At 35.2% G+C, this 27,314-nt stretch overlaps 1 protein-coding gene across 9 annotated transcripts in view; it reads right to left on the bottom strand.

Annotated features, from left to right (window-relative positions):
- The window catches only part of CTNNA3 (catenin alpha 3), a 1,640,794-nt gene that overhangs the window by 301,783 nt on the left and 1,311,697 nt on the right, over positions 1 to 27,314 (bottom strand). For all 9 annotated transcript variants that reach the window (XM_026504310.4, XM_048218672.2, XM_048218673.2 and 6 more), the window contains one exon: positions 2,435 to 2,586. In XM_026504310.4, the coding sequence (XP_026360095.1) occupies positions 2,435 to 2,586 (152 nt within the window). The remainder of the gene's footprint in view (positions 1 to 2,434; positions 2,587 to 27,314) is intronic.

Here is a 27,314-nt window from a genome sequence, read left to right as displayed (position 1 = left end):
CTGATAAATTAGATGAAGAATCATTTAGAAATATAATAAAGATTAATATGATACAGACTTATGACCAAGAGCAAACACATCAAATCAAAATGGAGAAAAATATACAGGCAACAACAAGGTAAATAATAAAAATAAAAGGAAATCATTGTCTATCCAACAATCGCAGTGTTTAAGAGGGGAAAAAATAAGTTCACAGCAGTTGGCTGTATTACTGGCAATAACATAAGAACAAGTTTTCCACTTTATTTGACTTTGGACAGGCCCTAATTAGACTATGCTTTTTGATAGTCTCTTTTGAGAATTTTGTTGAAAAGTTAAATAAGGACTAGTAAAGAACACAAAATACTAAATTATTCCTATGAGGAAAAGTTAAAAGTAATTGAAGTATGTACCTTGAAAAAGAGATGACTATAGGGAAAAATTACTACCCTCTAAGGCTATTAAATAATTACAATAAATTGTTCTCTTGCCCTACAGAGGACTGCTGGATATGAGAGATATATAGAAATAATGGCAAGATAATTTGATTTGTTATAAGTAAGCTATTTTAATTATAAGGAAATTTTTAAATACTAAAACATACAAATGGGAGAAATTACAAGACTTTTTACAACCATAGATAACTTTTTCAGAAAAAAAAAAATGCATTTCCTACCCTGGTTCACCTATGCTATTTCACTGGCTTAATCTTCTCACATATCCACTGAGGGATACTGGAAATGCAGGTGTTTTACTCTGAAAAGACTATTTCCTGAAATTCATGTGTCTTCACTCAATGTTTCTCTCCTGGTTCTATCTATCTTCTCAGTTTGGGATAATTACCAGTCTGCTAGTCCTAACTAGTCTACATGAGTAAGGTTTAAAATCCTTTTTAGAAGAAGAAAATATTTGAAAAGGTACTTTGCAGCTCAGACATAGTACTCGTACAGTGCTACAGCAATCAATCACATATGAACAAATACTTCCTGGATGCTTTGCAAACACATACGTGAAGCTTTTCTCTTTTGCATATTATTGGCTTTCAGGTTTTCCCATGCTCTGAAGTGCTAGATCCTCTATCTTGACACCTTTAGCCTTTCTCTTAGAATTTCTTTCATAAGCATGCATCTACCCTGCCACTGTCTTCAACTTTTATTGGCTCTTTTCCTTACAAGATCCCCAAACGACTCCATTTTTATATACTGCTCTGCATAACCTAACTATGACATTCAAGCCCGTCCGATATTATTGGTGCTTTGTCCATATATACTCAGAACTTCTAGTTCTATCTTTATAGTTTTATTAACAGTTAAATGTAGAGCCTTTCAAATTAAACTCTATTCATACTTAACAAACTATACTCACGTTCCTACTGAATCTTCTTATTGCAAGCACCTGCCACTCTGCCTGAGGGTTGCTTTTTTTGGCCACAAGAGCTTGACTGATCCACGCAGGAGGCTTTAGTAACACCTTTGAGGAGGGGTAGCCTTTAATCAAGGAAGACTAGGTAGATAAATTGGGTTTTGTTCACCTCAGGTAATTCTGAGGTATATTCTATAGTATTGCCCATATTTCCCAGCAGGATTGAGACCTAGTTGCCAGTAGTGATGCATCATTACATCTTGCTGGTTTACTTCTCCTCCCTGCCTCACTTTTTCTGTCTTACTTCCTCCTAAATAGACTAATGGTAACACAAATCCTTACCTCAGGATCTGCCTTCAGGTGAACCCATTCTAAGATAATATATCCCCATATCTTTACATGGGTATTTCCCAGAAAACCTCTGCTGTTTTAAAAATAAAATTTGAATAAACACCCCACATTAATATTCGAGTAAAACCAAATAATCCTGGTCTCTGTGTATGCAGTATGCCCACAATAAATGGCTCACTTTCACTCTTAAGAAGATGGCATATAGTCTCCCAAACAGACAACTCCCAGACTGGGACAGTTCAAGTGTTTGTTGTTCCTGTCAGCTCCAAGTGAGATTTCTTACAGAACAGTCTGTGAGTCTCTAAACCATGAGAAGTATGAGAGGGTTTGACCATAGAAACACCGTTTTCGACACATTTTCCTACCAATTTCAATACAGTGATGAGAAAGATCCTTTCTTTTCTGTTCAAGAAAAGAAAGCAAATTACTTTATGTATTTTCCTTTGGCTTCTGATCATACTATGTGACACCTCAGTGAATTCCGCACACAAGGAATCCTATCATTTCTGCACACACAGCAGTTAAATGTCCTCATTTGCATAAGTTATAACCAAATACATAAGTGAAAGTATTGTTTGTGACAGTAGATTTGACTTCAGGGATACATACGAATTTCTAAAGTTCTAATGGATTTCAGCATTGACATTATGAAATAGAAATAAAATATTTCTTGCAATCATTCTAAGCATTCCAGATGGTGAGGAGCATTGCAATAATTCAATGGAAAGCAAAGCAAACTTACCCGAATCATCATGACTGAACATCTGATATCATGAACTGTATCATAGATCTTCTTTGAGATGTCCACAAATTGATCATCATCAAATACATCCAAAGAGTTTTTACTTAAGGCTTCTAAGGCAACATTCACTTGTGTTACAAACTCAGGAATTGCTGTTAAAATTAATAAGAAAGAGAAGATTGTCCTGTTTGTATTTTCTGATTTCTGGAGTTTCATAAAAAAAATATGAGACATATTTTTAAATAAATATTTGGTTGATAGAATTTTAATTATTTTTTCATGTAAAAAAACATTTTGGCAGGTAATTTTGGATCTCTGAAAAGTAAAAGGAATCAAAGACAATAAAATACATTTTTATAGAACGTTTTAAAAGATTATCTTTCCTCTTTATGTCATTTTTGTTTCTACCAAGGCTGGAACCATATAATCATTTCTCATCCTATTCAATATAAGCCCCAAGAAATTACCAAAAAGAATTGGTGTGTTAACAACTGAAATTATAAACATAAAGATATTTAAAGAAAGAAAGCGTTTGAGTTGCTAAATATAAGAAATTTAATTAAAGGTAATAACTCTATCTCATAGATATAATAAAAACACCATAAACTTCCTTTTTTTTTTTTTTAAGATTTTATTTATTTATTTGACACAGAGACAGCCAGTGAGAGAGAGACAACCAGGGGGAGTGGGAGAGGAAGAAGCAGGCTCCCAGCACAGGAGCCCGATGTGGGGCTCGATCCCAGCATGCCGGAATCACGCCCTGAGCCGAAGGCAGACGCCGCAGACGCCCAAAGACTGCGCCACCCAGACGCCCCTAAACTTTCCTTTATTAAGATGTCTTCCCTATCATCAAAGAGATTAATGGGGAGGGGGTTTCCAAGATCGTGGTGTAGAAAGACCCTGAATTCATTTCCTCTCATGGACACACCAAATCTATGTCTATATGTGGAATAATTCTCACTGAAAAATAACTGAAAACTAGCTAAACAGCTCTCTCCACAACAAGGGATAAAAGGACTACATCAAGACGGGTAGGAGAGGCAGAGATGCAGTCTCCCCAAAATCCTACCCACACAATAGTGAGGAAATTTCATGGGTCCAGAGCTTCTCCCTAAGGAGTGAGGAGTTTGTGCTCCATGTCTGGCATCCAACCCTTTAGGATCTGCACCAGAGAGCTGAAGCCCCCCAAAACATCTAGCTTTAGAAACCAATGGGGCTTACATTCAGGGAACCCAGGGGATTGTAAAATATCCGACACTACTTTTGAGGGGTTAGCACATAGACTCACTCATCCCAGGACCCCGTGCAAAGGCAGAAGTTTGAGAGGTGCTGAACGATGAGTGAAGGAGATTTATTTGCTAATATTATAATATTTGCCAGAGGCACAGGAACAAGTTAGAATGTTCTTTGGGGATGAAGGTGCTGATAACACCATATTTATACTCTCTCTGACTTGCTAGCCCAGGTGGGTGTGGTGAACACAGCCTCCAAAAAGGGAAGGGTGTGCCCGCCAAAGCACTCTTCTCCAGCATTGCTAAAGCTGCAGATGTATGCTGTCCCCAGCACTCTTTCCTGGCCACACTAAAGCCATAGACTTTGCATCCTTCTTTGGCCTCACCAAAGTTTACAGAGACCTCCAGAAAGGAGCTTAGATACTCATATGAACTCTAATTATTACAACCATCAACCAGGGGACACTTTAGATCTCCTAGCCTGGAAGTCAGCTGGGTATACAACTGTGGTCCCACAGGACTATACATATTTGCATACATTAAAAGCTGCTGCCTAAGGATTAGGCTTCCAAGCAGCTGAAACTAGGTGCTGACTGAGATCACTCTTTGGTACGCTGACAGGTCTTGGAACATCCTCAATCACTGTAACTTATCAAGAATAAATAAGCCAGGGGCACCTGGGTGGCACAGCAGTTAAGCGTCTGCCTTTGGCTCAGGGCATGATCCCGGCATTATGGGATCGAGCCCCACATCAGGCTCTTCCACTATGAGCCTGCTTCTTTCTCTCCCACTCCCCCTGCTTGTGTTCCCTCTCTCGCTGGCTGTCTCTATCTCTGTCGAATAAATAAATAAAATCTTAAAAAAAAAAAAAAGAATAAATAAGCCAAAACAAAACCAACAACAACAACAAAGTCAGGTTACTTAGATAATCACAAAGTTTCAAGAGACAACCAAACCTTGGGCAACACTGAGCTCCCACACAAAGCCACTCCTTCAATACTGAGAGAAGTCACTGTTTCATAGAATACTAGAAACAAAAACAGAGGGTGAAGCAAAATGAAGAAACAGAGGAATATGTTCCAAACAAAGAACAAAACAATGAAACAGAGATAAATAATCTACCTGATAAAGAGTTCAAAGTAATGGTCACAAAGATGCTCACCAAATTCATAAAGGTAAAGAAGAATGAATGAACATGGTGAAAAGTTCAACAAAGACATAGAAAATATAAGAATGTACCAAACAGAGATCACAGAGCTGAAAAATATAGTAATTGTACCAAAAGAATATACTAGAAGAATTCATCAGTAGACTACAGGAAGGACAAGAATGGATCAGTAATCTGAAAGATGGGCAGTGGAACTCACCTAAAGAGTGCAGGAAAGAAAGAGGAAAGAAAGAAAGAAAGAAAGAAAGAAAGAAAGAAAGAAAGAAAGAAAGAAAGAAAGAAAGAAAGGAAGGAAGGAAGGAAGGAAGGAAGGAAGGAAGGAAGGAAGGAAGGAAGGGAAAAAGAAAGCAAGCTTAAGAGACCTATGAGACAACATCAAACAAAATAATATTTGCATTACAGAGGTCCCAGAAGGAAAAGAGGGAGAGAGAAAGGGGCAGAAAATGAATTTGAAGAAATAATATCTGAAAACTTACCAATCTCGGGGAAGGAAAGAGATATCCAGGTCCAGGAAACACAAAGAATTCCAAAGAAGATAAATCCAAAGGTATCAACACCAAGATACATCAGAAGTAAAACGTCAGAAGTTAAAGATTAAGAAAGAATCTTAGAAGCAGCAAGAGAAAAACAACTTGTTATATACAAGAGAATCCCCATATTACTTTCAACTGGCTTTTCAGCAGAAACACTGCAGGCCAGAAGGAAACAGAATTATATATTCAAAGTGTTAAAAGGGAAAATCTTCCCACCAAGAATATTCTACCCAGCAAGGCTATCACTCAGAATTGATAGACAGATGGAGTTTTCCAGGTGGACAAAAGCTAAAGGTTCATCAACATCACACCAGCATATAAGAAATGTTAAAGAGACTTCTTGCAGCAGAAAAGAAAGGTCACTAACCAATAACAAGAAAACATATGAAAGTAAAAATCTCACTGGTAAAGGTGAATTTATAGTAAAGGTAGTAAATTAACCACTTATAAAGCTAGTGTGAAAGCTAAAAGACAAAAGTAGTAAAATTAACTAAACAGTAATTAAGGGATTAAAAAAATTAAAAAAATGTAAAATATGACATCAAAAACATAATGTGTTGGCGGGGGGAGTAAAAATGCAGAGGTTTAAAATGCATTCAACTTTAAGTTTCTATCAGTTTAAAATATGTGAATCTTATGGTAACCTCAGAGCAGAAACCTATATCAGCTATTTTAAAGATAAAGAATAAGGAACGTAAATAAAACACGAAAGAAAGCTACCAAACCACAAGTGAAGAGAGCAAGAGAAGAAAGGAAGGGAGAGGTACTACAAAAACAGCCACGAACAATTAACCACATGGCAATAAGTACATACTTATCAATAATTACTTAAAATGTTAGTGAAGTAAATTCTCCAATCAAAGAGTGGCTAAATGGATGAAAAAACTGATACCTCAATATGTTACCTACAAGACACTAAATACAAACCAAAGGATAAACAGAGTAAAAGAGAGGGGATGGAAAAAGGTATTCCATGCAAATGGAAACAAAAAGAAAGCTGGTGTAGCTAAACTTATATCTGACAAAATGGACTTCAAAACAAAGACTGTAATAGAAGGGAAAAAAAAAAAAAAGGATGTTACATAAAGAAAAGAAGTCAACCCAACAAGAGGATACAACATTTATAAATATTTATGCACCAACATAGGAACACCTCAATATATAAAGCAAATATTAACAAACATAAAGGGAGACATTGACAGCAATACACTAATGTGAGGGACTTTAATAGCCCCACTGATATCAATGGATAAATCATCCAGAGGAAAAATCAATTAAAAAAACAAAACAAAACAGCTTTAAACAGCACATTGGACCAGGTAGACCTAATAGATGTACACAGATCATTCTATCCAATAGCAGGATATATACTCTCTTGTGTGCATGTGGAACATTCTTCAGGATGGATCACATGATAGGCCACAAAACAAGTTTCAATAAATTTAATAAGAATGAAATCATATCATTCATCCTTTCTGACACCATGATATGAAACTAGAAATCACTTACAAGAGGAAAACTGGAAAAATCACAAATATGTAGATATTAAACAACATGCTATAAAACAACCAATGAATTAATGAAGAAATCAAAATATAAATTTAAAAATTACATTAAGATAATGAAATAGAAATATAAAAATCCAAAATCTATGGGACACATCACATTAATAAAAATCATGATCATCTCCACTGATACACAAAAAGAATTTGACAAAATTTGACATTTATTTATAATAAAACCCTCCACAAAATGGGTATAGACAGAACATACATCAACATAATAAAGGCCATGTATGAAAAACCCACAGCAAACATCATACTCAATGATGAAAAGCTGAAGATCAATAATAAGACATGGATGCCCACTCTCAGCACTTTTACTCAACATATTATCCAAAATCCTAGCCACAACAATCAGACAAGAACAAGAAATATAAAGGCATTCAAAATGGTAAGGAAGAAGTAAAACTGTCACTGTTTGCAGATGACATGATACCATACATAGAAAATCCTAAAGTCTCCACCAAAAACTGTTAAAACTAATAAATGAATTCAGTAGAGTTGTAGGATACAAAACAAAGGATACAAAACCAATACACAAAAATCTGTTGCAGTTCTACATATTAATAATGAACTATCAGAAAGAAAAATTCAGAAAACAATCCCATTTATAGTTGCACCACAAAGAATAAAATGCTTAGGAATAAATTTAACCAAGGACATGAAAGACTTGTATGCTGAAAACTGCAAGACACTGATGAAAGAAATTTAAGATGACACAAATTAAAGGAAAGATAATCCAAACTCATGAATTACAAGATTTAATATTGTTAAACTGTCCATACTACCCAAAGCAATCTATAGATACAATGAATTTCCTATCAAAATTTCAGTGGCATTCTTCACAAATTAGAACAAACAATTGTAAAATTTGGAACCACAAAAGATCATGAATGGTCAAATGATCTTGAGAAAAAGGAACAAAGCTGAGGGTGTCACATTCCATGATTCAAACTATACTACACAGTTATAATCATCAAAACAGTATGGTATTGGCATAAAAACAGACACATAGATCAATGTAACAGAATAGAGAGCCCAGAAATAAACTCACATATATCTGGTCAATTAATTTACAACAAAAAAGCCGAGAATACAAAAATGGGAAAATGACAAATTTTTTTAATAAATGGTGCTGGGGAAACTGGATAGCTACATGTAAAAGAATGGAACTAGAGCACTCTTTCACACCACACACAAAGTTTATTCAAAACAGACTGAAGACTTGAATGTAAGACCTGAAACCATGAAACTCCTAAAGAAAACATGGGCAGAAGAGAAGTCATCAGAATTCCCTAAGATGGAGGTGAAGTAGGAGAACCCTAGGCTCATCTTGTCCCACAAACACAACTAGATAACTATCAAATCATCCTAAATAACCCAGAAATTGGTCTGAGGACTGATGGAACAAATTCCACAACTAAAGGGAGAGAAGAGGCCACATTGAAGAAAGTAGCAGTATGGAGATATGGTTCAGGGGAAAAATGGATTGTGGCTGATGTGGAGAGGAGGGAGCCCTGGTCCCGTGGAGAAGGGTGAAAAAGAGAGGAACACAAGGGACACTCAAAAAGAATGTTTCCCCAAAGCCATTGGCTTAAAAACCTAGGGCTGAATTTCTTAAGTTCTTGAATCCATCAGGGCTTAAAGCCCGGAGTTTTAAAGGTGAGCAGGCTTGGCTGGGATAAAGCCCTGAGAGCACTGCCCTGCTCCTGGAGAGAAGGCAGGCAAACAACACCAGGGCAGACAGTGAGGAAACAGTGATTTGAAGAATGCTTGGAGCACACAGTGGGGAGATTATTCACTCAGAATGTCTGGGTGTGGTAGGATTCACAGAGATGCCTCTCTCAGAACAGGGGAGCTGGCCATCACCATTTCCTTCCCCCACCTCTCAGCATAAACACAGAGCTACCAGCAGGAGGCAGTGCAGTGCCAGCACTGGCCGCCTAACTTATTTATACCAAGCTCCACTCCCCTGTTCTCTAGTGGGACTGCTTTTCTCAGTCAAGCTTACCTCAGTCCCAGGGTGGTGGGCCCCTCCCTCAGAAGACCAGCACAAGTCCCTGCCCACGCCATGTCTCCCAACCAGAGAATTCTGCAGGGTCTCAGTTCTGATGGAGTTGGTGTCAGATATCATCTCACAAGCAGACTAAAGCACCCATAGTTAAAACTCACTACATTTAGGCCAGAGATGAAACACTGCCCACAGTAGGCAAGGAAAGGCGTGATGAAAGGCGTGAAGCATAGAGCAAACAAAATACAACAGTAGAGCTCACAGCACATACCAAGACATTCCCTGAAACTCCAGGCCCTGGGCACTACATGACCACCTCATCAGAAGGGCACTACTTTCAGGAGCAGGAGACATAACTGGCTTTTCTAACATACAGAAGAAGGCAGAGACTTAGACAAAATGCCAAGATGGAGGAATTTATCCAAATGAAAGAACAAGGCCAGAGATCTAAGTGAAACAGATACAAGTAACATGCCTGATGGAGAATTGAAAAGAACAGTCTTAAGGACACTCACTAGGTTTGAGAAAAGAACAGAAGACTTTAGTGAGACTCTTACAACAGAGATTTTAAAAAGTTAAAAAAAAGAATCAATCATAGAAGAAGAATGCAATAAACAAGATTGGAAACGGGCTTGATGCAATGAACAGCAGGCTGGAGAAAGCAGAGGAATAGATTAGTGACATAGAAAACAAAATCATGGAAAATAATGAAGTTGAACAAAAGAGGGAAAGAAGAATTATGCAACATGAGAATAGACTTAGGGAACTCAGTGACTCCATCAAACATAATAATATTCACCTTATAGGAGTCCCACAAGAAGAGAAAGTAAAGGGACAGAAGGTTTAATTGAGGAAATTACAGCTGAAATTATAGCTCCCTAATCTGGGGAAGGAAGGAGACATCCAAATACAGGAGGCATAGAGAACTCCCATCAAGCTCCACAAAAGCAGACAAACATCAAGACATATTGTGATTAAATTTGCAAAATACAGTGATAAGAAAAAAAAAAATCTTAAAAGCAGCAAGACAAAAGAAGTCTTTAAATTACAAGGAAAGACCCATAAGGCTAGCTGGAGATTTCTCAACAGAAATTTGGCAAGCCGGAAGAAAGTGTCATGATATATTCAAAGTGCTGAATGGGAAAAATCTGCGGCCAAGAATACTCTATCCAGCAAGGCAATCATTCAGAATATGAGGAGAGATCAAGAGTTTCTCAGACAAACAAAAAATGAAGGAGTTCCTGACCACTACACCAGGCCTGCAAGAAACATTTAAGAGGACTCTTTTGAGTGCAAAGAAGAGACCAAAAGTGACAGATAAGAAAGGAACAGAGAAAATCTCCAGAAACAATGACAAAACAAGTAGTAAAATGGGATAAACATATCTGTCAATAATTACTTTGTATGGACTAAATGCTCCAATCAAAGGACACAGGGTGTCAGAATGCATTAAAAAAAATAAGACCCAGCAGACAGCCTTTCCTCTGCTGTCCTGCCTACCACTCCCTTGCCATATATTCAATAAACTTTTATCTCCATAAACAAAAACAAGACCCATCTATATGCTGCTTCTAAGAGATTCATTTTAGACCTAAAGAAACCTGCAGATTGAAACTGAGGGGGTGGAGAAATATTTATCATGCAAATGGTGTTAAAAAAAAAAAAGTCAGAGTACCAATACTTAAATCAGAATAACTAGACCTTTTTGTTCTTGTATTATTTTTATACTGCTTTGGTAACCTGGTAGCACTGACCTCATGGAATGAGGTTGAATGTGTCCCCTCTATTCCACTATTGTAAGATTTTGATAAAGATGGTCATTAATTATTTAGATGTTTGGTAGAATTCACCAATGCAATCATGTCATCTTGGGCTTTTCTGTGCAGAGAAATTTTTGATTTCTAATTTAATTTTTATTCTTGTTATTGGTCTAAGAAGATTTCCTATTTCTTGGATTCAGGATTCATGATTCCATCTTAGTAAGGTGCATTTTTAGGAATTATCTGGGTTTTTCTTCTATGTTATCTGATTTGTTAGTATATAATTGTTTATAGTAATTGTTATCATACTATGTATTTCTGTGGTTATCTGTGGTTATCTATTGTATTGTTTTCTCTTCCATTTCTCATTTTGGTTTTTGAGTCTTCCCTCTTTTTTTTTTCTTAGTTAATGTAGTTAAAGCATTGCCAATTTTGTTTATATTTTTGGAAAAACTGGTCATTATTCTCAATGTTATATTATTCTTTAGCCTGGTCACTATTTTATTTGTTTCTGACTTTTCTTTGTTATTTCCTTCCTCTACTAAATTTCAGCTGAGTTTCTTCTTTTTCTAGTTCCTTGTGGTGTGATGTTGTTCATTTGAACTTTTTTCTTAAGCATTTATGGCATAAATTTCACTCTAATATCTACTTTTGCTGCATCCCATAAGTTTTTGAATATTGTGTGTTCTTTTTCTTTTGTTTTGAGTAATATTTTGATTTGCCGTTTGATTTCTTATTTGACCCAGTGCTTGTGTAGTGTGTCTAATATTTACATATTAAATATTTAATATTTAATAAACAAACAAACAAAAAAAGGAAAACATAGACAGTAAGCTCCATGATAGTGGTCTTGGTATTGAATTTTTGAATCTGACTCCAAAATCAAAGCCAACAAAAGAAAAAATAAACCAGTGGAACTACGCGAAACTACAAAGCTTCTGCACAGCAAAGGAAATCAACAAAATGAAAAGGCAAACTACTACATTAGAGAAAATATTTTCAAATGATATACCTGATAAGGGGTTAATATCCAAACTATATGAAAAACTCATACGACTCAATACCAAAAAAAAAAAAAACAAACCTTATTTAAAAATGGGCAGAGAGTATTTACCCAAAGAAAATGAGAACACTAATTTGAAAAGATATGTGCACCCTTATGTTCATTGCAGTATTATTTACAATAGCTAAGATATGAAAGCAACTTAATTGTCCACTGGTAGATGATAGCTAAATAAAATGTGGTGTATATATACAATGGAATATTACTCAGACATATAAAAGAATGAAATTTTGTCATTCACAACATAGATGGGCCTGGAGAGTATTATGCTAAGTGAAATGAGTCGGAGAAAGACAAATATTTTATGATTTCACATACATGTGGAATCTATAAAAACAAAACACATGAATGAACAAAGCAAAACAAAACACTTAGATACAGAGAACAGATTGGTGGTTATCAGAAGGGAAGGTGATTGATGGGTGGGTGAAAAGGATGAAGGTCAATTGTATGACAATGAATGGTAACTAGACTTTTTAGTCTATGCAAATATTAAATTATTATGTGGTACACCTGAAACTAATATATATCAAATTTACCTCAGTAATTAAAAAAAAAAAAAACCAGTATGATACTGGCATAAAAACAAACATATAGACCAATGGAATGGAACAGATAGCCAGAAATCTATGCATCTCCAGTTACAAAGGTGCCAAAACACACAATGAGGCATGGATACTCTCTTCACTAAATGGTGCTGGGATAACTGGATGTCCAAGAGCAAAAAGATGGAATTGGACCCTTATCTCACACCACATACAAAAATTAACGTGAAGTAAAAATTTATAAGACTTGAAACCATAAAATTACTAGAAGAGAAGGGAAATAACTCCCTGACATTGGTCTTGGCAATGGTTTTTTGGATATGACACTAAAACATGGGTAACGAAAGTGAGAATAGACAAGTGGGATTGCATTAAACTAAAAAAAACTACACAGAAAGTAAACAATCAGCAAGGTGAAGAGAACCTATAGAATGGGAGAAAATATTTGCAAACCATACATCTAATAAAGGGTTAATATCCAAAATACATAAAAAATTTATACAACCCAATTATAAAAAAATAAATAAATAACCCAATTTAAAAAATGAACAGAGGAGCTGAATAACATTTTTCCAGGGAAAACATATAGATAGGCAATAGGTATATGAAAAGGTACTCAACATTATTAAATATCAGGAAAATACAAATCATATACTTCATAGTTGTTAGTGTGGTTAATATAAAAAAGACAGAGATAATAAGTGTTGGTGAGGATGAAGAGAAAAGGAAACTCTTTTACATTGTTAGAAAAATGCCAATTGATATAGCCAGTATGGAAAATAGTATGCATATAAATACAGCATGATTGCATTCGTATGTAGAATTTAAGTTGTCATAGAAGCAAAGAGTAGAATGGTGGTTGCTAATGGCTGGGATGTAGGGAAAATGAGGAGATGTTGGCCAAATGGTACAAATTTCAGTTATGCAGGATGAATAAGTTCCGGAATTCCAGTGTACAGTATAATAGCTAGAGTCAATACTACTACATTGTAGAGTAGTTGAGATTTGCTGAGAGTAGATCTTATGTGTTCTCACTACCAAAAAGAAAAGAAAAAGGTAACCATGTGAGGTGATGAACATGTTATTTATCTTGACTGTGGTAATCTTTTCACAATGTATATGTATATCAAACCATCATGTTGTACATCTTAAATATATATATTTTTTATTTGTCAATTCTCTCTCTATAGCTGGGAAAAAAAATTTAAAAACACAAAAAATATAAAGAAATAGACAATCTTACATGCAAAATGTTCCTAAAATAACACAACATTGAATGAGTCCAAGGATGCATCTATCAATAAGGTCAATCCATAGATGGCCTTTTTTTTTTTTTTTTTTAAGATATTTCAAGATACTCTCAAAGATTTCTCTAAGTTTACTTTTAAGGTTAGTCATAGTAATATTCATTAACTCTTCACTAGATTCACGGAGTTTTTCTAAATGTCAGCTGTGATTTAAATTCCAAACAACCCCCTTATTAACCTGAGGTTAAAACTTAGTTGAATGGTGAAGACAAAAGTCAGGAATCTCGTCCCGGGTAATCCTGCTAATATACAGCAGGACAGAGATTTGAACTCATACTGCCAGTATGCAGAATGCACACTGTTCACTACTATACCATATTATATTGAGGAAGCCTCTGCCCCATGTGACTACTGCTTTGAGAGAGGCGATGTAGAACATTTCTATCATCAGGGAAACTTCTTTTGGATAATAATATACTTTTTCTTAAAATATTTATTTATTTTTTAGAGAGAGAGAGAGAGAGCAGGAGGGGGGTGAAGGGAGAAGGGGAGAGAAACTTCAGCAGACTGTGCGTGAGCTCGATCTCATGACCCTGAGACACAACCTGAGCTGAAATCAAGAGTCAGTATGTAAACCAACTGTGCCACCCAGGCACCCCTGTATAATAATATTTTATAGTGAGATTCCATCACACCACTGTCTCACATTCAGTGAATGGGAAGTCAAAGGCAATGAGAAAGCTTCCTCACACCACCTTGCCCAGGAAAAAAGTCCCAAACCACAGGTCCCATTTATATGGATGTGAATCCCAAAGTACATCTCTCATCTAGATCTTTTTCCTAAATTCTAGAACTCTCTACCCAACTGCCCACTGAAAAATTCTATCTGAATCTTCCATAACATCTCAGATTCATCCTGTCTAAACACCCACTAAAGAGAGTTTTTCTCATCTACCAAACAAATGTGCCACAATAATACTTTAATATTCCCTATCAAAATCTTCAATCTCTTACTACTATCTCTACAGTAGTGAAACTACTACCATCATCTTCCTGTGTAGATCTTGGCTAAAAAAAGACAAACATAAAATCATGTAAAGGTCTAGTTTTCACTATCATTTGAGATAATGCGCGAAAGATTTAGGGTATTTCAAGAAAAATACAACATAGCCTTTTCATTATTGCTACATGATTACATTTTAACTCCTCTAGAGGCCTTTTGCTAATAAACTAATATTAGCTCCAATTAAAATAAAATCTTTCAGAAGCAAATGTTTAATTTCTGAAGTACAGATGGAAACTACTACTTTTTCACTCTAACAGCATAAATGAACTATTCAAAGCTGATATGTAATACATTTCTCATTTCATTAGCTTAAACATCAGCTGTGGGTGTGCTTTACTCATACTATGGACATATGGTTGCTTGGATCAGACTAGAAGTGATTTTTTTTAATGCTTTCAAGAAAATACAAAGTGAGTATAATTAAGTAGCCAGTTAATGGTAATTTAGAAGGAACGACAAATTGACAAACCTGCCTTGAATCTGTAATCTACCTAAGTTTCAAGAAAGTGAGCTTTACACATAATATACCATGATGTTATACAACCATTGATCAAAAAAGGAGGGGAGTACCTTAAACAAATTCACTTTAATCAATTGAAATGTCAGGTGGAATAAACTGTTCTGAACTTTGGAGCATAGATTTATTAAACAAAGGTGGCCTCTGGGTCAATACATTCTAAGCTTCAAATTTAACGTATCTTGTCTATTTTATACTGCCAAATTCTAAACCAGTTCTGAGCTCTTTAGAGATGTGTACTTTCTCCACTGACTTTATTCACAATATACAGAATGATAGCTAACGATTATTGAGCGCTTACTTATCTTGGCACTGTGCTAAGCATTTTACATGCATCGTCTCATGTAATACTCACAGCAGCCATGCAAGACAAGAACTATTGCGATCCTGATTTTATTGATGAGGAAACTGAGATCATATGGCTAATAGGTGGGAGCTGACAATTGAGACAGCAGAGCTTACTCTCTGAACCCCAATATGCACTGATTCCTTTTGATAAGTAAAATACCTGAGGCTTCTGCATTTCAGTGCTCCTGAGAGAATTAATGTTAATTTTCTGGCAATAAGGATAACAAATCTAAAGAGCTGGCTTCACCTGAGCCTTCATTCTCTCCCTGGTAGTAACCCAAGACTGTTTCACTCCTTAAACCTTGCTGAAATTATTATATGCATTTGAAAGTAGGTGAAGGTAAATAATTATAGGAATAAATAGGTCAGAAAAGAATTCAGACTCATTACAGGTAATGACTTAAAATTATGTCACCAAATTATATTTTCTATCATTTGTAAAACTCAGATTAAAACATTTCTAATTATATCATTATCTTTGCAAGTTACTAATGGTAGAGGCATTTGGCTTTGAAAGTTCACATAACACTAAGTCATCATTTCTTTATGCTAAATAACTGGGAAGGAATTAATAATAGCAGAAAGTGCAATAAAACATATGCATAACTTCTATAAATGCCTCACACTCTTCATTTCTTTTCTTTGTTGAAAAAATTGATTATTGTGGTTCATATTTTCTTAATATTTAGGAATCCAATACTATGTATCAAAAATGTACTTGGTTCCTCACAAATTATATAGCATAAAAATCAATGGGGGGTGAGAATTTTGCCATTTTCCACATGAGAAAACCAAGGATCAGAGTTGACTGAGTGCTTTACGACACACCACACAGTTAACAAGACCTCACTATTCTACTCTACATATACCTTTCAAACATCTGGAATATCTCCAAAAAATAAAAAAAAATAGAGAGAAAAGCCTTTGTTAACGCTTCATGGTACTGACAATTGTTTCCCCCTCTGCCAGAGATCTTTTTCTATCTATGAAACTCTGGATCACTTAATTACCCAGCGAATCTAGCTTTCAATACTTCCAGTGACTTAGAGACTTAACTCCTTCCCCTGGAGATAAAATTTAAAGAAATTTGATGTATCTAAATAATACGTCAATATTAAGAAATAATATACCTTGATTTAAACATTTTAGAAATTAGTCAATGACTACTTAATACAAAAATTTACCTCTTTCATACTTCACATCATTTTCAAATTTGTTTACATCACAATAACTGGTTAAATAAATACAATTATTTAAATATTTAGAACTGGACCTGACTCAAATAATGTTCTATGATGACCTTTGCTTGCCTGTGTACCACTTTATTTTAATGGAGGTCAACAACAACAACAACAACAACAACTTCTTTAAAAGGTTTTTTTGGGGGGAGGGGTTAATTTTCTTTGCATTTTTCAATACAAATTTTCAAATATTTATCAATATAATCTCCTACTTCTCAACATCCATCAATCTAAATTTTCACCAGGAGTGATAGCAAACCCTCAGCATGGTCCCCAATGATCCCAGCTTCCTGGCATTCATGTCTTTTTGTACCTTTTTGCTACACTGTACCAGATCTCTGTGTCCCATAGAATGTAGCATTAAGTGACGGTATGTTACTTCTTAGAATATGTTAAAAAATACATCCAGGCTTCCATCCTCGTCATTCTCTTTCTCACCCATTGTTTGCTCTGGGAACTTTAGCTATTATGTTGTAAACAGCCCTATAAAGAGGCCCAGGAAGCAGTTAACTGACGCTGCCAGCCAACAGCCAGCAAGCTTATGAGGCCTCAGGTCAACAGCCATATGAGTGAGCTTAGAAGTGGATCCTTTAGAAGATTTATAGCAATACATCCTACCTCAAGAAACAAGAAAAATCTCAAATAAACAATCGAACCTTACAAGAAGCTAAAAAAAGAACAAACAAAACCCAAAGTTAGTATAAGGAAGGAAATAATAAAGATCAGTGAATAAATGAAATAGAGACTAAATTTTAAAAAAAATTAAAAAGATCAATAGAATGAAGAGCTGGCTCTTTGACAAAATAAACAAAATTGATAAACCTTTAGTCAGATTCATCAAAAATAAGGAGCAGGCCCAAATAAAATCAGAAATAAAATAGGAAAAATAACAACCGACATCACAGAAATGCAAAGAATTGTAAGACTACTATAAAAATTATATGTCAATAAATTATACAATCTAGAAGTGGATAAATTGAAAACTGAATCAAGAAGAAGTAGAAAATGTGAATGGACATATTATTAGAAATGATATAAATCAGTAATCAGAAAACTCTCAACAAATGACAGTCCAGGACCAGATGGCTTCAGAGATGAATTCTCTGAAGCATTTAAAGAACAGTTAATACCAATTTTCTCAAACTCTTCCAACAAACTGACAAGAAAGAAATGCTTCTGAAGTTGATCTAAAGGCCAGCATTACCTGATACCAATACCAGACGAGATAACATACGAAAAAGAACATTAGAGGCCAATATCTGTGATTAACATGGATGCAGAAATCCTCAAAAAATTTTTAGCAAACTGAATTCAACGATGTATTAAAAGGATGAAAGACCTCGATGTGAGACAGGAATCCATCACAATCCTAGAGGACAGCATAGGCAGCAACCTCTACGACATCAGCCACAGCAACCTTTTTCATGACACATCTCCAAAGGCAAGAGAAACAAAAGATAAAATGAACTTCTAGGACTTCATCAAGATAAAAAGCTTCTGCACAGCCAAGGAAACAGTCAAAAAAAAACTAAGAGGCAGCCCACGGAATGGGAGAATATATTTGCAAATGATACTACAGATAAAAGACTGGTATCCAAGATCTACAAAGAACTTCTCAAGCTCAATACAGGAGAAACAAATAAACAAATCATAAAATGGGCAGAAGCTATGAAGAGACACTTTTCCAATGAAGACATACAAATGGCTAACAGACACATGAAAAAATGTTCAAAATCATTAGCCATCAGGGAAATCCAAATCAAAACAACACTGAGATACCACCTTATGCCAGTTAGAATGGCAAAAATTGACAAGGCAAGAAACAACAATTGTTGGAGAGGATGTGGAGAAAGGGGATCCCTCCTACATTGTTGGTGGGAATGCAAGTTGGTACAGCCACTCTGGAAAACCGTGTGGAGGTCCCTTAAAAAGTTAAAAATTGAGCTACCCTATGATCCAGCCATTGCACTACAGGGTATTTATCCCAAAGATATAGACGTAGTGGAGAGAAGGGCCATATGCACCCCAATGTTCATAGCAGCAATGTCCACAATAGCTAAATCATGGAAGGAGCCGAGATGCCCTTCAACAGATGACTAGATTAAGAAGTTGTGGTCCATATATACAATGGAATATTACTCAGCTATCAAAAAGAACGGTTTCTCAACATTTGCTGCAACATGGACGGCACTGGAGGAGATAATGCTAAGTGAAATAAGTCCAGCAGAGAAAGACAATTATCATATGGTTTCTCTCATCTATGGAACATAAGAACTAGGAAGATCGGTAGGAGAAGAAAGGGATAAAGAAAGGGGGGGTAATCAGAAGGGGGAATGAAGCATGAGAGACGATGGACTCTGAGAAACAAACTGAGGGCTTCAGAGGGGAGGGGGGTGGGGGAATGGGATAGGCTGGTGATGGGTAGTAAGGAGGGCACGTATTGCATGGTGCACTGGGTGTTATACGCAACTAATGAATCATCGAACATTACATCAAAAACCAGGGATGTACTGTATGGTGACTAACATAACAAAAAAATATTAAAAATAAATAAATAAATAAATAAGTGGATCATACCATGATCAACTGGGATTTATTCCGAGGGTGTAAGCATGATTCAACATCCACAAATGAATCAATGTGACATGCCACATTAACAAAATGAAGGATAAAATTCATATAATCATCTCAATAGACGCAGAAAAAGAACTCCACAAAATCCAAAATCCATTTGTGGTTGAAAACTCTCAACAAAGTGTATTTGGAGGGAACATACCTTAATATAAAAATGGTCACATATGACAAACTTTCAGTTAACATCATACTCAAAGGTGAAAAGCTGAGAGTTTTTTTGTCCAAGATCAGGAACAAGACAAGGATGCCTACTCTCAGCATTTTTGTTCAACATAGTGGTAGAAGTCATAGCCACAATAATTAGACAAGAACAAGGAATAAAAGGCATCTAAACTGGTAAGGAAGAAGTAAAACTGTCACTCCTTGCAGATGACATGATACCACACATAGAAAATCCTAAAGTCTCCACCAAAACAACTGTTAGAGCATATTAGCTTTCAGTAAAGCTATGGGATACAAAATCAATACACAAAAATCTGTTGCATTTCTATACATTAATAATGAAGTATCAGAAAGGAAAATTCAGAAAACAATCCCATTTATAACTGCACCAAAATAAATAAATAAATAAATACATACATACATACATACATACATACATACATAAAATACCTAAGGATAAATTTAACCAAGGAGGTGAAAGACTTGTACATTGAAAACTACAAGATACTGATGAAAGAAATTTCATATGAAACAAATAAATGGAAAGATATTCCATGCTCATGAATTGCAAGAATTAATATTGTTAAAATGTCCATACTACACAGAGCAATCTACAGATTCAATGCAATTCCTATATAAATTTCAATGGCATTTTTCACAGCACTAGAACAAAGAATTTTAAAATTTCTGTGGAACCATAAACTCCCCCAAATATCCAAAGCAATCTTAAAAAGAAGAACAAAGTTGGAGGTATCATGCTCCCTGATTTCAAACTATACTACGAAGCTATAGTAAAACAGTATGATACTGGCACAAAAACAGACACATAGATTCTACGGTTAATGGACATTTGGATACTTTCCATTTGGATACTTTCCATTGAGGTGGTCCTTCACACATTGCTGGGTGAGAACAAAAAGAGTTGATCCCAGCTCTCTAAACTCTCTTTCTGCCTAGCTATGATTATATGTCTAAGTAGAGTCCTTTTTCTGACCTTGTTTACCTGGTAACTTTTTTTTTTAAGACTTTATTTATTTATTCGAGAGACAGAGATAGTGACAGAGATAGTAACAGAGAGAGTGAGAAAGAGCAGGAGTGGGGAGGAGAGAGAGAAACAGGTTCCCCACTGAGCAGGGAGCCCGATGCAGGGCTCGATCCCAGTACCATGACCTGAGCCGAAGGCAGACACTTAACTGACTGAACTACCCAGGCACCCCAAGGAGAAATTATTTTAAACTTGAAATTCAATACTCTGCCAATTCATTAATTAAGTAAACCATGGGATAAAAATTCTTTTAGACATGCAAGTACACAAAATGTTTAATTGCCATGAACTCTTCATTAGGAAGATACCTGTCAACAGACAAAACAAAAGGTGACTCCAAAAGAGCAAGCCAGGAAAGCGGAGGAAATAGCTAGTTAGAAAAGCAGTGTAATAAATACTCCAAGAGGGGGCGCCTGGGTGGCACAGCGGTTAAGCATCTGCCTTTGGCTCAGGGCGTGATCCCGACGTTCTGGGATCGAGCCCCACATCAGGCTCCTCCGCTATGAGCCTGCTTCTTCCTCTCCCACTCCCCCTGCTTGTGTTCCCTCTCTCGCTGGCTGTCTCTATCTCTATCAAATAAATAAATAAAATCTTAAAAAAAAAAGAAATACTCCAAGAGTACGTGTGTGTGCTGTGGCATTGAGACAATAAGTAGACATGTAGGTCTTTGTGAGAGCCAGGGTTCTCACTATGAAATTATGAAGGTACTGTTAAGGGCATGGGGTAAGACAAAGGAGAATTCTATGGGATGGGACTGCATGGGAGATGTCAGCATGAACTTAATAGTTCAAATATAGCAGTATATTCAATATTTTACCTTTTGTTTAAGAACGAAGGGAAAATTTTAAAAAAAGCAGATCTCAATCTGCTTATTTTCACACACATTATGAAAAAGACTCCCATGAAGAATTGCTAAGAAAAAATAAGGAAACTTATTATTTACAAGGGATGGTAAGAATAAGGCAGAAGGGACAGAAGAGAGATTAATTTCTGAAAATACGTTCTGTATATTTTTAACTTTTGTAAGCATGTTAAGAGTCTACAATTTCAAAAAATAAAACTGACAACAATGATATGGTCATGGGAAGGAAACATTAAACCAAATGCAAATAACAAATGAACAAATGAATTTTTTTCTGAATTTTCAAGGTGCGTACCATTGAGTTGCTTACACTGACTACATTCTGAAGCTGTGCTATCCAATACAGTAGCTACTAGAAATATACTACTATTTAACTTTATATTACATTAAAACAAATTAAATACAAATAAAAATTCACTTCCTCAATCACACTAGTCTACCACATGTATTGCATTTTAGACGGTGTAGATATAGCCCATCATTGAAAAATGTTTTATTGAACAGAACTGTTCCAAATATTTGCAAATCATTTATTTGTTGCACCTGCCCTCTGTGGGACACTGGTTTAGATGCTGGAAAAGTGAAATGAGTATTAGCTCTGTGGTTTTTCTGTATATATTTCACCAATATAAGTTACGAACTTTCAAAAAAAAAAAAAAACTCTCTGTCATACCTAGATAGGTCCTGGCTATAGCAAAATTATATATCAGATTCTATCCATTGATACCATTCTCAGCTTTGCTAATCAACATATATCCATCTTGGTATAAATCTAGGTAATTACATAAAACAAGAAATGTATTTTTTTACTTGTGTTTTGAGAAATTATAGATGATATTTTCACTGTATTAATTGTACTAATCCTATGAAGGTATGGAATTCCACATCTGCTGAAATATATATTAAGAATGCCTGGAATTTCAGTTCCAACTTGTTACTTTGACTCTAACAGAATTTTAGTTATTTTTAGTGAGTTATAATGTTACAGAAAAGAGTATAGACTAAATTTCATTGATAGTAGTGATTTTACTTTCCCTATTGTAGCTGAGTATCACATGGTTCATAAAAGCTTCCTATGTACAGGTGTATAAGTTTAAGATTATTTTAATTAATTTATTTGTTTGAGAGAGCAGAGCAAGAGAGAGCAAAAGCAGGGAGAGGGCAGAGGGAGAGGGAGAAGCAGGCTCCCGGCTGAGCAGGGAGTCTGACATGGGGCTTGATCCTAGGACCCTGGGATCATGACCTGAGTGGAAGGCAGAAGCTTAACCAACTGAGCCACCCAGGAACCTCCAAGATTAAGATTTAAAAAAAAAAAATTCATTTTTTTTTGTATCTAAAATTCACTTATCTTAAATCGTCCTACTATTATACTCAATATCTGAAAAACTTCATGGTGCCCAACTTAATTTGGTTTAAACATGTAAGTATATTTAATTCATGCCATAGATAATTTCTCTAGAATAGACATTGATTATGAACATCTTGAGTGAGAGAGCCTGTTGTATTGAATTAGTCCTTTTACTAATATTTGTTAAAAGAATAAAGGAAACTCATACTTTAATTGTAGTAAAAAGCTCACTATTTAAGGCAACTGAAGTGACTTCTTTCATAAATTTTATCTTCTATTTTCCTTTTTTTGGTAAAGTTGTATTTATGTACACTAGTTTACAGACACTATTTTAAGCAAGTCTACTAGAGTACACCAGGATTTATATCTATGCTTAAAAATTGTTAAATAGTTACAGAATTCCAGAAAACCTCTGTATCAGTGTAAGCCAGAATTGTGAAAAATCAGGTAAAGTAATCTTTTTTAAAACAGCTATGTTTCTTTTGTAAAATGAACAAATTGGTCTAGTTGTAGCATAGACATTCTTCAGATCCATGGATCTACTAACAATCATAATACGCATCATATTCACTTTCTCTGGCTGTATTTGGTTATAAGCAGAAAGACATTTGAAAAAAATTAATGAATGGATAGGAGGATGAGTAGAGGGATGGATGGGGGGATGGGTAGATGAAAACCAGGATGGGTGGTTGGAAGAAAAGATGGATGGATAGATACTTGGATGTCAGAATGTGTGACTGGATGGAAGGAGAGATTTATTTTTATAACTTTCCCACTTCAAAAAAAAATTCAAAGAAGCTTTAAAAAGAGACAAGACAACAGTAAGCTTTTAAAACTTTAAACAAGGCCAATTCAATAGGAGCATAATGAAATTTGGGGAATAGAAGCATAATAATAATACAGTTAAGGTACAGCATTTAAATATAAAACTAATCTCTTGCATTCCAAACAAAATGAAAACAAAGAGTTACATGGTTTATAGTATCTATTAAATCTATTAAAATGAAACGGAGTCCATAGGAATTTTCACTGGGAGCAACCTAAAAAGATTTCTCCTCCTCAACACTGTATGCTAAGAGGAATGAATGTATCACTTAGGTATTTGTATTTTTCATTATTAAATAACATAATGAACATGGTCTTCACAAATAGTGTTACAAAAGATGCAAAAGAATTCTTCATAAAACTATTTATTTAATATAATATCAGCATTATCTTCAAAAAGTTAAAATGCTAGAACTTTGGTTTGTACTTTTTTGGTTTTCTGATATAATATGGAAATAGGACTTAGAAAATTTTGATTCTAGAGAGAAATTTAGTGGATAAATGAATGAATAATCTCAGCATGACTTTTGACAGCAGTGAATCATAAATTATTCGAAATTCATATCAACAGTGAGTGAGTTCTTGAAGAATGGGCAATCAGGGTTATCAGGCAAAAGAACTTCCATTTGTTTTAGATACTAAGTATTGACTGGATAAATTGATACTTTCTTGAGAAAGTGAAAGTGACTTGTATTCTTGCTGTGGAAAGCCTCAGATAGCTGGATTCCAAGATATGATGATCTATCTGAAAGTGGCCACTACAATATTTGATACATAATATAACTGTTCTGAGAAAAAGAGTAAACAAATATTTATTGATGATTTACTAAGTACCAATAACTTTGCCAGTGCTTCACACATGTTGGAGGAAGTAAGGTATGGCAGTGATATGGCTAGATTTGTAGTCAAACTACCTAGCTGGAGGTCACTTTCTTCTTTGCATTTTATATACATCGTGTTCTCTAGAGTTGTGCAAAGCTGTAGTAGCTCTGAGAAAATAGTATATTCTTTCCTCAGTAAACTTTACTATAACAGAGTGGTTTTTAAACTTTACCTTAAACCAGAATCACCTAGAAGGCCCATTAAAACACAGATGGCTGGTTGCCACCTACAGAGTTGCTGGTTCAATAAGGTCTGATGTAGAGCAGAAGAATTTGAATTTTAACAAGTTCCCAAATGATGTTAATGCTACTGGTCCAAGGATCACACTTCGAGAATCACATGTAGTGGATACAACTGACTGGCTCTTTGATAATTATTTTCAACATCCTTGCTGAAAGAACCATAAATTGGGGCACCTGGCTGGCTCAGTCTGTAGAGCATGCAACTCTTTTTTTTTTTTTTTTAAAGATTTTATTTATTTATTCGACAGAGATAGAGACAGCCAGCGAGAGAGGGAACACAAGCAGGGGGAGTGGGAGAGGAAGAAGCAGGCTCATAGCAGAGGAGCCTGACGTGGGGTTCGATCCCGTAACGCTGGGATCACGCCCTGAGCCGAAGGCAGACGCTTAACCGCTGTGCCACCCAGGCGCCCCATGAGCATGCAACTCTTGATCTCAGGGTTATAAGTTGGAGCCCCACATTGGGTGTAGAGATTACTTAAAAATAAAATCTTAAAAAACAACAACAAACATGAATTTATTCAGGTATCCAAATAGCATATATATATATATATATTATTGAATTAGTGTTTTCATTTTCTTTGGATAAATACCTAGAAGCAGAATAGCTGGACCATATGATAGTTCCATTTTTAATTTTTTGAGGAAACTCCATACTGTTTTCCATAGTGGCTACACAAATTTACATGATCACTAATAGTATATGAAGTTTCCCTCTAACCCATATCCTCTCCAACACTAATAATTTCTTGTCTTTTTGATAGTAGCCAGTCTAAAGCTGGAGGTGATATCTCATTGTGGTTTTAACTTGCATTTCCCTGATGATGAGTGATGTTGAGCATATTTTCATGTACCTGTTGGCCATCTGTATGTCTTCTTTGGAAAAATGTCTACTCACTTCTTCTGCCCAGTTTTTAAATCTTTTTTTTTTTTTTAACTGTTGAATTGTGTGAGTCCTTTATACATAGCTGACACTTCAACAACATGGGGTTTAGGGGTCTCAATCCCACATAGTAAAAATCTGCATTTTAATTCTCTCAAAACTTAACTACTAATAGCCTACCATTGACCAGAAGCCTTACTCATAACCTAAATAGCTGATTAACACATATTTTGTATATTATATATATTATGTGCTACATATAATATATATACATATACTTTACAATAAAGTAAGTTAGAGAAACTTTTATTAAGAAAATAATAAGGAAGAGAAAATACATTTATAGTACTGTACCATATTTATTGAAAAAGTATGTGTATAAGTGAACTTGCATAGTTCAAACCCATGTTGTTCACAGGTCAACTATATTTTGGATATGAGCCCCTTATCAAAGATATGATTTGCAAATATTTCCCCCAATCAGTAAGATACTTTTTCATCTTGTAATGGTTTCCTTTGCTGTGCAGAAACTTTTTAGTTTGATGTAGTTTCATGTGTTAATTTTTGGTTTCATTGCTTCGCTTTTGGTGTGAGATTTAAAAATCATCATCAAGACCCATGTCAAGGAGCTCACCACCTATGATTTCAGGTCTAACATTCAAGTCTTTAATCTGTTTTGAGTAAGTTTTTGTGTATGGTATAAGATAGGGGTCTAATTTCATTCTTTTGCTTATGGCTGTCCCGTTTTCCCAACACCAGTTATTGAAGAGAATTTCTCCATTGTATATTCTTCCCTCCTTTATCATAAATTAATTAACCACATACGCATGAGTTTCTTTCTGGGTTTGCTATTCTGTTCCATTCATCTATGTGTCTGTTTTTATGCTAACTATCACAGCTCTGTATTACAGCCTGAAATCAGCTAGTGTGATGACTCCAGCTTTGTTCTACCTCTAGATTGCGTTGGCTGTTCAGGATCTTTTGGGGTTCCTTACAAATTTTAGGATTATTTGTTCTAGGCTGTGAAAAATGCCACTGGAATTTGATTAAGGATTGCATTGAATCTGTACATTGCTTTTTGTAGTATGGACATTTTAATAATATTGATTCTCCCAGTCCATAAGCATGGAATATATTTGTATCACCTTCAGTTTCTTTCATTAATACCTTCTATTTTTCAATATCCAAGTATTTTTACTTCCATGGTTAAATTTGTTCCTAGGTATCTTATTCTTTTAGATGTAACTGTAAACAAAATTGTTTTCTTAATTTCTCTTTCTGATAGTTTGTTATTAGCACATTAGAAATGCAACAGACTTTGTGTATTGATTTTGTATCGTGCAACTTTATTGAATTTGTTTATTAGTTTAACTATTTTTCATGGAGTCTTTAGGGTTTTCTGTATGTAGTATCATGCCCTCTGCAAACACTGAGAGTTCTGCTTCTTACTTTCCAATTTGGATGCCTTTTATTTCTTGTTGTTGTCTGATTGTTGTGGCTAGGACTTCCAATACTACGTTGAATAAAAGTGGCAGAGGTGGATATCCTTGTTTTGTTCCTGAATTTAGAACTCTTCACCTTTCAGCTCTTCACCATTCAGTATGTTACCTGAGGGTATGTTATATGTGGCCTTATTATGTTGAAGTATGTTCCTTCTGTACCTGCTTTGTTAAAAGTTTTTAACATAAATGGATGTTAAATTTTGTC

Source organism: Ursus arctos, unplaced genomic scaffold (genome assembly GCF_023065955.2).
Source record: "Ursus arctos isolate Adak ecotype North America unplaced genomic scaffold, UrsArc2.0 scaffold_7, whole genome shotgun sequence".
Lineage (NCBI taxonomy): Eukaryota > Metazoa > Chordata > Mammalia > Carnivora > Ursidae > Ursus > Ursus arctos.
This window is presented reverse-complemented; position numbering and strand designations above follow the sequence as displayed.